Here is an 11,712-nt window from a genome sequence, read left to right as displayed (position 1 = left end):
ACTCCTGGCAGAAATCACACAGTTTGGCACATTTATAAAATATGTAAAACAGGGTGGGGTGAGGGGAGACAGAAGCATGAGGTGTCCAGGGTGGCGTGACAGACACCAGACATGCACCGTGCATTGAAGCCCCCTCCCCCCAGCCCCTCTCCCTAACCCAGCCCAAAGTAGCACCCCCCCCGCCCCCTCCCCTGCCACTGCCCCCGGGCTGGTGGCTTTGCAGAGGACAGGGGACCAGGGTGAGGGGTGCTTCCGGTTTGCCCCACGGGCAAGGACAAGAAGCCTTATATGAGTCTGGTTGAGAGGCGGAGCGATGGGGGAGGAAGGCAGACCTCCTCCATTTCGACATGCAGGAGAGTGGCCTGTGGGACCCCAGCAGTGGGAAAGGAGGCAGGGCCAACCTTAGACAAGCCCTACCAATCAGAAATCTAAGGCAAGGGTCCCAGTGTCCCCTCCAAGCCCACCCTCCATACACACACACACACACACACACACAGGCGACACACTCACAACCCTGAGCACACCCCAATGGGGCTGACACCCCGCATCCCTCAGGAGCCCCTCTGGAGCTTGGGAGGAGGCTTTCCCCTTAGGCCAGGGCTAGCCTGAGACAGGTTCTCCCTTCTGGTAGCCAGGTCAGCCCTCTTCAGGGTGGGGAGAGGGACAGCCAAAGGCCACAAGGCCAGGCGGGCTGGGTGGCAGTCCAGCAGGCCTCCCCAAGCCGGCAGAGCTGGTGACCGTAGAGTCTAGGTGGGCAGGAGCAGCAGGACTGCTATACCCGCACAGGGGGCCCTGAGCAGGCTGTCAGCGGCCCCCGAGACCCATACTCATAGTCCGCATCTGTGGGCGAGGCCATGAAGGAGCTCAGGGAGCTCCCTGTCTGCCGGTCCCGGAAGCTCTGGATGTAACTCTGTGGGAGAGGAAAGACAGGTGTGAGAGAGGCCCTGCAGACCCTGCCCGGAGCACCACCTCAGGCTGACCTCCTGTTCCTCCACCCCACAGCCTGAGACTCACCCCAGGCTGCCTCAGGCCCAGGACCTCGCTACACTCGGAGTCCAGCCCTGAGACCCTACCCCCTACCATACCTCATTAATATTCATACTCAGGCCACCTTTCCCCCAGTCCTAGAGCTGCACCCATCGGGCTCATTGGGCAGGGGTTATAATAGGTAGACAGATGCTAGGTCTCCTAGATAGTGAGCCCCTGGGAGGGCCCAGTCCCGCTGAGACAGATTCTGCAGCACTCCTTTCTCCCCCATTTGGGCTGGAGAGGCTCGGGGTGCTCACCGGGGAGAGGACATCTCCATTGAAGCGTTTGATGGGCACCGGCCTGCGCCGATAAGCTGGGTCAGGGGGCCCAGGCCTTGGAGGAGCCCGGGGACCTCTGGGGGGTGCCCGAGGGGGTCTCTTCTTCCTCCGCTTCTCCTTGCGCTCCTCCTGCTGCCGAATCCGCATTAGCTGCACGCGTCGCCGTTGCCGGCTGATGACCACTGTGAGGGGACGGGCAGAGAAGCGTCTCACAGGCCCACGTGCCTTGTCTCCCCCAAGCCTCCCTGATCCACCCTACCCGAGGGCTCCAGGCTTCCAGATTCCCTTCTTCTGTGACCTCCCACTCCCCCTTCCTTTCCTGGTCTCCCACCTCCCAGATGGGACTTCTCATAGTTGTTTTATTCTTCCGAGGGTCATATGGAAGATTCCTAGACTTCTAAGTACTCCCTCTCCAGCTGTTATCCCTTTCCCCACCCTGAGCCCCAGGTGACTCACCTAAACCAGCTGTCATCCTCTCTCAACCGGACAACTACTGCCTCCTTCTCACTGGTCTACCCTCTACATTTGCCCTCCCCGATGTTTTCTACACTCGCGGCGAGGGAGCATCCTAAACCCAAATGAGATTATATCCCCCCGGCTTTAAACCTACAATAGCATCACACTGCCTTCCTGGTAAAATCCAGAGTCCTCATCCTGGCCCGTAGGACCTGCACAAACAGCATGCCTCCACCCACCGCACCCTAGCCCACTCCCTCAGCAAGCCAAGCTCTTCCCTACTGGGGATCTGCCCATGCTGTTCCCTCTCCTCTAGCCCCTTGCATGTGACCTCTTATCCTTCAGCACTCTCCTTAAATGTCACCTCTTCCCAGTGGCCTTCCCTTTCCAGCCTATCTGTAATAGCCTCTCTAAGTCACTTGTCCACACTGCCCTGCATATCTCTTTCATACAACTCCAGAGCTGGAATTATCTAGTGTTTGCATGCTATTGTCTGTCTCCCTCCACCTGAATGTAATCCCACGAGGGCAGGGACCTTTTTTGTTGGATCCCCTGTGCCTGAAATGGGCTCGCCACAGACCCCAGACCCTGAGCCAGTCACCTCTCCAACACTATTGAGGCCTTTGGTGTGCACAGCGTCTTCCCCCACACCCCATTCTCTCCGTCCCCCCACCCATCCCTGGCCACTCATTTCTCTCTCACCCACCCTGGCCTGGGCCCTCTCACCTTCCGTGTGGGAGTCCCCCTCGGCCGTCACCCGCCACTGCACCAGAACGCCCATCAGGCTGAGCAGGGGCCAAAGTGCCAGCAGGGCCCAGCTCCGCCAGCAGAGGGGGGGTACCGGGGCGGCACGCAGTCGCTCCACCGCATAGCGCCCCAGCAGCAGCAGCTCAGCAAAGTAGTCGGCGGCAGTGGCAATGAGCGCAGCACCAGTCACGGCGGTGGCCAGGGTGGTGAGTGGCCGGGGCCAGCGCAGCGTGAGCAGGGCACAGAGTAGGCCGCCCCCCAGCAGCAGCCCTAGTGGGCCCCACACGGAGCCCGGCTGGTAGTAGGGCGCGGAGCCCAGCAGGGCGGCAGCAGCGAGCAGCAGACCGAGCAGCAGCCCAACCAGGAAAAGGCCCACGCTGCGCACCAGCATGGCCACCAGCCCGCAGAGCAGCCCAATGCCCAGTGCGATGCCCGCACTTGCCCCGGCACTCAGCTGCGTCTCCAGCACCCGCTCTCGGTAGCACAGCAGGAAGATGACCACCGAGCCAAACAGCAACCCAGTGAGGAAGAGCACTGCCTTGAAGCAGCGGTAACCTGGAGGGGAACAAGGGCTTGTGAGGGGCCAAAATGAGGTCACCGGGCTCCAGGCAGGAGATTGGAGCGTTCATGGACATGGAATCACAGGGGAACTGGAGCAGGACACTAAGATCAGAGACTTGGGGGTCACTGGGGTCTTGAGGGCATCAGTGATGGGACCACTGAGGTCAAGGCAGGTCAGAGAGATAGGTCACTGGGAGTCACTGGGAAAACAGAGAGATAGAGTTATTGATATGAGCGTTGGGTCTTTGAGGGTCAGAGGAGTCAGATAAATCATTGGAGTCAAGAGTGAATCAGTGATAGGGTCATTAGGATCTTTGAAATCATAGGGGTCAGAGAGATAGGTCATTGGAGTCACAAGGGATCAGCAATTAGACTCATCTTGGCCTTGGGAGGGATTGTTCAGAGAGATGAGGGATTTAGAAGTCAGAAAGAACTTGAGAGATGAGGGTCACACAGGTTCAGAAAGATGAGGTCTGTGAGGGGTCACAGGGCTTCAGAGATACGACATTATTAGAACACGACAAAGAGAATGGAGAAGCAGGGTTATTGGGGAAGGGTTCCAGTAGATGAGGTCATTGCAAGTAGGGGAATTGACAGACATGGAATCGTTGAGGGTATTAAAGGGTTTCTGAGAGGGGGTAATATTGAGGCCAGAGAAATGGGAGATCATGGTGGGGGAGTGGCAGACAATGGCATCACAGGGATCAAAGTGTTAGGAGCAATAGAGGGAGACAGAGAGATGGGAGGTAATGAGATAACGAGGTGGTTGGGGATCACTAGGGTCATAGGGTGTCAAAGAGGATTATAGAGGGAAACAGTGGTCATAGAGTTTCAGCAAAATGGAAGTTATACCCATTAAGAGTACCTGGAAGGGTGAGGGACTTGTAGATACTGAACAGTTGGGAAGATGGAAGTCAGAGATGGAGGTCAAGGGGTCAGGGAGCACCAAAGAGAAAGTTTATAAAGAGGAGATTGAGTTTTAGGAATGATGGGAGGCACCAGAGTCCAGGAGGTTCTGGGGTTAGAAAGAGGACTAGGGCATTCACAAGGGCTCAGAGTCCAAGAGCCTGGGAATGAGGGCATCCGAGGAGGGTAGGATGGCAGGGAAGCCCAGGAGAGGGAATGTGAGGCTGCACTGAGCAACTGCAAGGGGAGTGGATATGGGTAGTGGAGGGCGTGAGGTGACAGGCTCCTTGGAGACCCAGAATGTGTCCTGAACCCTTAGAAGGGCACTTCGTCTTGCTCATTCTGCAGTTGTTCAGCCTAGAGTTTGGGGGTGGAATGGGAGGGACCATCTGGCTCCCATCCGTGCCTACTACACAGCCATTGTAGGGGGAGGTGTAAAGGCTGCAGAGCACCAGTCTCACCGCACCTCTGCCCAGCCTGGAATCCAGACCTCCGTGCCTCCTTTGTACTTCTTCCAGTTGCCTATAATGCTCCCCCTGGAGGCCCCCAGCCCATGGAGCTTGCTCCCCTCTCTGAAATCCTGTAACTCTTGCTGTAGTCATTGGGCATTTCCTCCACTAGCCCATCTGGCACCTTTGTGCAAATTAGAAAAAGTCGTGTCTTCCTCTAGGCAAAGTGGCCTGTGCCAAGGCCCAGAGTTTGGCAATGGAGCATTGCCCGGATATCAGCCCCCAGTTACCTATTCAGCTGAACTCCCTGTGCAGTGCCCATCCGATACAACTGTTCACAGCAGCCCTGATTACTAGAGCCTGCCTTGTAGGCCAACTCCATGTATGTGACTACCGTCTAGCTCACCCTAACGTGTATTACAGGGGCAAATGTTCCAGAAGTCTCTCCCCTATCGGACAATATGTCCCGTGGTAAAGGACTATGTTCAATCACCCTGCTAAATGTTTTCAGTACCTACCTAGCACAGTGACCCAAACACATCTTCACCACAATAGCTGCTATTTATTGAGCATCCACTCTTTTCACAACAACTCTATGTGAGACAAATATCATTGTCCCCACTGTTCAGATGAGAAAACTGAGCCTCAGACAGTCATGTGCTAAGGTATAACAATTAGTAAGGTGCAGAGCCAGTTTCAAATTCAAGCATGCCTCATTAAAACACCTGTGTTTTTTAGGATCTAGAGTCTAGATGATCCATGAACATGTGTGGGATGAAAGAAAGAGAAAAGAAAGATAGCTATTTATGGTGGTGGTGATGGTGGTGGTGGTGGTGTTCTGGAGAAGATTTGGGGGGACTAGAGAAATAATTTGGGGAAACAGTAGGGAGCCCAGATGAGGGATGAGATAGGGGTCTCACCGAAGAAGCAGTAGACGACTCCAAACAGACAGCACATGATGCAGACGAGGGCCGGCAGTGCCTGGTACCTGCGCTCCATGGGCTGCTCACAGGGTGCACCCCAGAAGGCATCATCTGGCTCGGGGGGCAGCAGCTGGAACCGCAGTGTCGCCACAGTGCCTGGCATAGTGCTGGGAATGGAAGGGAGTCACCCTCCCAGGTCAGCCTGACAGAGAGGAAGTTGGGGTCAAGGAGTCGTCCTGGGTCTCCACCAGGATGGGGGCAAGAATGGGAATGGGAGAGCCAGGCAAGGACACCAGTGGACAAAGGAGTGGTGCCCAGATCATGCAGCTCTGGAAGCATTTCTGAAGTGGAGCAAAAGACAAAGGGAAACAAAGTGCCTGGCTAAAGGAGGCCGGGATGAAGAAGTTAAAAGGGACACTGGGTGGAGGGAAGAGGAGGGCAGTGTGCTGCCGGTAAGAAGGAGGCAGCCAGGAGACTCCTCTGTGGGCGGCTAAATATGGGATTGTCCAAGATCTACCTGGGCTGGAGGCGACCTGAGCTTCTGAGCGAAAGAGGCCGTGCAGGGGCCGGAGGGTCCGAAGTGGCGGAGCGCCAGAGGCCCCAGCTGACCGGGGTCCGGGAAAAGTCCGCCGTGCAGGGAAGGGGGCTGCTGGGCCGGAGGGACTGGTCTCTGTGCGGCGGTGTCGCTGCTCCGCCTCCAACACCGGCTGGCACTCCAGTCCCGCGGAGTCTGGGGACTCAGGCTGCGCCTGGGGAAGGGAAAGGAGCAGGAGCAGGGGCTCGGGCTGCCCCAGAGCCGCGGCCCCATGCCCTGAGCCCGCCCGCGGCCTTTGGTGCTGATGGACAGCTCCGGCCTCTGCTCCTGACGTCACTCAGGGCGCACCATCCAGGCAGGGGCGGGCTGCTTCTGACGTCACCCGGGACGCACCAACCACGCCGGGGAGGCAGGGGACTCCGCCCCCGGCGTTTCCCTCACCCGCACTGAGGAGGGGGCACTTCCGGGGGTCCTTCCCCTTTAACCTCCCCCTTCTGCTCCGTCTCCGGTAGCTGGAGCCCGAGACCCCACCCCCGGGGCGGGGACCTCGCAGTGACACGTCGGACAGCGGCTGCCGCGGCCGAGGCTCCCGCGCTAGCGCTGGGACCCTGCGCCGCACCGAGGAGGATCCGAGCGCGGCGCAGGGGATTCGACTAGAGCCAAGTCGGTGGGGAGGGAGCGGGCCCGCCCGCTTGGCCCGGGCCCTCCGGATCCGCCCCCTCCCCGGTCCCGCCCCCTCGGAGCTTCCTCTGGCTGCTGTGGGGCTGCTTCGCTGCCGGAGGCCCGCGGTCCCGGCGCCATGCGGGCATCGCTGCTGCTGTCGGTGCTGCGGCCCGCAGGGCCCGTGGCCGTGGGCATCTCCCTGGGCTTCACTCTGAGCCTGCTCAGCGTCACTTGGGTGGAGGAGCCGTGCGGCCCAGGGCCGCCCCAACCCGGAGATTCTGAGCTGCCACCGCGCGGTAACACCAACGCGGCGCGCCGGCCCAACTCAGTGCAGCCCGGAGCGGAGCGCGAGAGGCCCGGGGCCGGCGCAGGCGCCGCGGAGAACTGGGAGCCGCGTGTCTTGCCCTACCATCCTGCACAGCCTGGCCAGGCCGCCAAAAAGGCCGTCAGGTAGGGATCAGCCCCGCCAGCCCCACCCCCTGGGCACCGGCCGGGACGGGCGCGCCGGGAGGCCGCCGGAGGCTGGGTCAGGCTCCGGAAGGAAGGGGCCGGCCGGCCAGGAAGTCTTTGGCCCGGATAACTTCCGATGGCCCTGCTTCCCCGGGAGCTGTGGAACCCATAGGAAACCCATACTGGGCCCCGTCCAGGCCTGGGCTGAACTTGCCCTCCTCTGTCGTAAACTGGCTCGACCCCACGCCATGGTCCCTCATAGATCCTATTAGCTCCCTGAGAAATGACTAGTGTATAGGGTGGGTGCATAAAGAGAGGAAAAGAGAAAACTAGGATTTACCTGTTTCTCTTGTCCCTGGGTGGGACACCTCAGGATGAGATTTGTAGGGGAGGGGTGAGGTACCCATCGCATTAATGCCTCTGCCCATGAGTCGAAATAATTTTCTTCTAAGTAACACTGAGTTCAAATTTCAGTTTTGCAACTTACCTTCTGCATTATGGAAGATAAGTTACTGGAACCCCTGAGCTAGTTTGCCCTTGTCCCGAACACACTCAATACATTCCTATGCCAAATATTCCTTTACATCATTTGTGTGATGTATTTGTGGTATAATGGCGTATTTATATAGAAATCAGTATATGTGCGGTGTGTGGAATACCGCTGTGCTGAGCACTTGGCCAAGTGCTTTGATTAGATACAATCAACCCCTTTTTACAGAGCGGGCTACTGAGTGAAGCTCAGGTAGGGTAAATTACTTGCTCAAGGACACAACTGCTAAGTGGTGAAACAGAATCAGACCCACAATGTATCTCTTATCTGCGTGGATATTGCCATCTCCCCAAAGCACTGTGTAGGTAAGGCCAATATTTCAGGTAAATCCTCATGACCCCTGGGAGAGGGTTGTTATTCTTATCCTATGCATAGGGGAAGAAACAGGCCCAGAAAGGATGTGACCTGCCAGGGCCTATGTGTGCTCTCCCCTGCCTGCCCTATTGTCTTTTTGATAACCTTGTGCCCTCTTCTCCCCCAGGACCCGATACATCAGCACAGAGCTGGGCATCAGGCAGAAGCTGCTTGTGGCTGTGCTGACCTCACAAGCCACGTTGCCCACACTGGGTGTGGCTGTGAACCGCACACTGGGGCACCGATTAGAGCGTGTGGTGTTCCTGACCGGCTCTCGGGGCCGCCGGGTACCACCGGGCATGGCAGTGGTGACACTGGGCGAGGAGCGGCCCATCGGGCACCTGCACCTGGCGCTGCGCCACCTACTGGAGCAACACGGTGATGACTTTGACTGGTTCTTCATAGTGCCTGATGCCACCTACACTGAGGCACATGGACTGGCTCGCCTAGCCGGCCGTCTCAGCCTGGCAGCCGCCGCCCACCTCTATCTGGGCCGGCCGCAGGACTTCATCGGGGGAGAGCCCGCCCCAGGCCGCTACTGCCACGGCGGCTTTGGGGTGCTGCTGTCTCGCACACTGCTGCAGCAGCTGCGCCCCCACCTGGAAAGCTGCCGCAACGACATCGTCAGTGCGCGCCCGGATGAGTGGCTGGGGCGCTGCATCCTCGATGCCACCGGGGTGGGCTGTACCGGCGACCACGAGGTGGGCAGATAAGCCGCCCCACCGGCACCCCCTGTCTGAGCTTGTGCCCTTGGCCCTCAGAGGCGAGGGGATAGTTGGAAATAATAGCCCTGGGTTTTCCATGCCAGTGCTGTCACTCTCTCTCCCTGTAACCTGGGGTAAATCACTGCATCTCCTGAACTTTGGTACCCTCCTTCAGACCAATGAAAATAACTATTGCTCAGGGTTGTTACCAGGATTAGAGAAAATAAGGGAGCCTTGCACGTAGTGGGTGTTCAGTGTTGGCTATTTTTTTATTTGAGCCCCTGGACAGCTCTGAGATAGGATACATATGCCCATTTCACAGATGAGCTAATAGAGGCTTGCGCAAAGTCCCACAGGCTCACAACTGGTCAAGGTAGACTTAAACCCAGTAATTCCGACTCCCAAGTCCACAACAGGTCATAGGATGGGAAGATGAGGCACATACTGGGGGGAGGCTGTCCCATTACTCCTCCCATTATGGACCCCTTCCCTTCCTCTCTTCAGGGAGCCCACTATAGCTACCTGGAGCTGAGCCCTGGGGAGCATGTGCAGGAAGGAGACCCCCGTTTCCGCAGCGCCCTGACAGCCCACCCTGTGCGTGACCCCGTACATATGTACCAGCTGCACAAAGCTTTTGCCCGAGCTGAACTGGAACGCACATACCAGGAGATCCAGGAGCTGCAGGTATGGTCTGGGCCTGGGGAATAGAGGGGACAGGTCCTGAGACATCTTAAGAGATCCCAGGGAAATAAAAACTAGCACTAGAGGGGCGCCTGAGTGGCTCAGTCAGTTGGGTGTCTGCCTTCGGCTTGGGTCATGATCCCGGGGTCCTGGGATCGAGCCCCACATCAGGCTCCTTGCTCAGTGGGGAGTCTGCTTCTCCCTGTCACTCTGCCTCTGCCTTCCGCTCCCTCTGATTATGCTTGTGCTTATGCTCTCTCTCTGTCAAATAAATAAATAAAATCTTTAAAAAAACAAAACAGAAAACTAGCACTAGAGTCCAAGTACAAACCAGCTTCCCCATCCCTGTTTGTTTCTGCCTTTTCTAAGAAGGTCCTCTAGAAACTTCCCTTTAACTCTTAGGCTGGCCCCAGTCTGGGGAAAGGATAGGTGGGGGTCTGGGGATAGCTGAGGTTGGCAGGGGACTGGGGAGCCATCCCAAGTAGCACCTGCTGACTGCTTAGTCCTGCAGCTGTGTGCTGGCCCTCATGGTCTTTGCCTTGCTCATGGTCTCTTTCTCCAACCTAGTGGGAGATCCAGAACACCAGCCATCTGGCCGCCGATGGGGAGCGGGCAGCCGCCTGGCCCGTGGGGATTCCAGCACCATCCCGCCCGGCCTCCCGCTTTGAGGTGCTGCGCTGGGACTATTTCACAGAGCAGCATGCTTTCTCCTGTGCTGATGGTTCACCCCGGTGCCCGCTGCGAGGGGCCGACCGGGCTGATGTGGCTGACGTTCTGGGGGCAGCGCTGGAAGAGCTCAATCGTCGCTACCATCCAGCACTGCAGCTCCAGAAGCAGCAGCTAGTTAACGGCTACCGACGCTTTGATCCTGCCCGGGGCATGGAGTACACACTGGACTTGCAGCTGGAGGTGCTGACCCCCCAGGGCGGCCGCCGGCCCCTCACCCGCCGGGTGCAGCTGCTGCGGCCCCTGAGCCGCGTGGAGATCTTGCCTGTGCCCTATGTCACGGAGGCCTCGCGTCTCACCGTGTTACTGCCCCTGGCTGCGGCCGAGCGTGACCTGGCCCCTGGCTTCCTGGAGGCCTTTGCCACAGCCGCGCTGGAGCCCGGCGATGCAGCAGCTGCCTTGACCCTGCTGCTCCTGTACGAGCCCCGACAGGCCCAGAGGGCAGCCCACGCGGATGTCTTTGCACCTGTCAAGGCCCACGTGGCCGAACTAGAGCGGCGTTTCCCCGGCGCCCGAGTGCCCTGGCTCAGTGTGCAGACGGCCGCGCCCTCACCGCTGCGCCTCATGGATCTGCTCTCCAAGAAGCACCCGCTGGACACGCTGTTCCTGCTGGCCGGGCCGGACACGGTACTCACGCCCGACTTCCTGAACCGCTGCCGCATGCACGCCATCTCCGGCTGGCAGGCCTTCTTTCCCATGCACTTCCAGGCCTTCCACCCAGCCGTGGCCCCCCCCCAGGGCCCCGGGCCCCCGGAGCTGGGCCGAGACACGGGCCGCTTTGATCGCCAGGCGGCCAGCGAGGCCTGCTTCTACAACTCCGACTACGTGGCGGCCCGCGGGCGTCTGGCGGCGGCCCCGGAGCAGGAGGAGGAGTTGCTGGAGAGCATGGATGTGTACGAGCTGTTCCTGCGCTTCTCCGGCCTCCACGTGCTGCGGGCCGTGGAGCCCGCGCTGCTGCAGCGCTACCGGGCCCAGACGTGCAGCGCGCGGCTCAGCGAGGACCTGTACCACCGCTGCCGCCAGAGCGAGCTCGAGGGCCTGGGCTCCCGCACCCAGCTGGCCATGCTGCTCTTCGAGCAGGAGCAGGGCAACAGCACCTGAGCCCGCCCCGCCCCCCAGAACCCTGGCATGGCAGCACCCCCGCCTTTCCTCCCCAACAACCCAGAGCCACCTGCCAGCCTCGCTGGATAGGGCTGGCCGCAGCCTCAGACCCCAGGGCAGCCCGCGGGCCCCCCCTCTCTAGCTTTGTGGGTCCTCGGGCTCAGGACAGACCCCGGGGGAGGTACCTCTGGAGCCACCCCTTCCTGCCCTACACCTGGTCTCCCTGCCCCCCTTGACGCTGCTGATTCAGGCTGTGGCCTCTTGAGTATTTATGCAGTGCTGTCTGCCTGACGCCAGCCCCATCTCCTAGGGCCTCCTGGGGGCTGGGCTGTAGATGAGTGTTTGGGGAAGAGGGGAGCTGAGAGAAGAAGGTGGGGTATCTCCCAGCTTCTCCCTTCTGGACCTGGATGAAGCTCCCTGCCTTTAATAAACTGGCTGAGTGTGGACTCGTGACTCTTGAGTTTTCGAAAGGTGGCCAGGGGTATGGGGAGGGCTGGCAGTGACAATGGAGGTTCCCTTGTCCTGGCTGCCTGCAGCCTGGGTTTCCTTTTCCTGGGACCAAGCCATGGCTGTGCCCAGCCCTGCCCCAGCTTGGTCAT

At 59.2% G+C, this 11,712-nt stretch overlaps 2 protein-coding genes across 2 annotated transcripts; one reads left to right on the top strand and one right to left on the bottom strand.

The window, feature by feature from the left end:
* Positions 1 to 163: 163 nt before the first annotated feature.
* On the bottom strand, positions 164 to 6,369 carry TMEM198 (transmembrane protein 198). Its single transcript, XM_045777590.2, has 5 exons — positions 5,867 to 6,369; positions 5,347 to 5,551; positions 2,490 to 3,065; positions 1,287 to 1,489; positions 164 to 910 (listed from the first exon to the last, which is right to left on the bottom strand). Exons 2-5 carry the CDS (start codon positions 5,510 to 5,512, stop codon positions 773 to 775), a joined length of 1,083 nt encoding a protein of 360 aa, XP_045633546.1. The 5' UTR covers positions 5,513 to 5,551; positions 5,867 to 6,369; the 3' UTR covers positions 164 to 772.
* Positions 6,370 to 6,458: 89 nt separating this feature from the next.
* CHPF (chondroitin polymerizing factor) lies at positions 6,459 to 11,559 on the top strand. Its single transcript, XM_045777589.2, has 4 exons — positions 6,459 to 6,997; positions 8,029 to 8,602; positions 9,110 to 9,289; positions 9,854 to 11,559. Exons 1-4 carry the CDS (start codon positions 6,684 to 6,686, stop codon positions 11,111 to 11,113), a joined length of 2,328 nt encoding a protein of 775 aa, XP_045633545.2. The 5' UTR covers positions 6,459 to 6,683; the 3' UTR covers positions 11,114 to 11,559.
* Positions 11,560 to 11,712: the final 153 nt, after the last annotated feature.

The sequence above is a fragment of the Ursus americanus genome, chromosome 1 (genome assembly GCF_024610735.1).
Source record: "Ursus americanus isolate L20-20 chromosome 1, mUrsAme1.1.p, whole genome shotgun sequence".
Taxonomy (NCBI): domain Eukaryota; kingdom Metazoa; phylum Chordata; class Mammalia; order Carnivora; family Ursidae; genus Ursus; species Ursus americanus.
The sequence above is the reverse complement of the archived record's forward strand: the minus strand, read 5'-3'. Positions and strand labels throughout refer to the sequence as shown.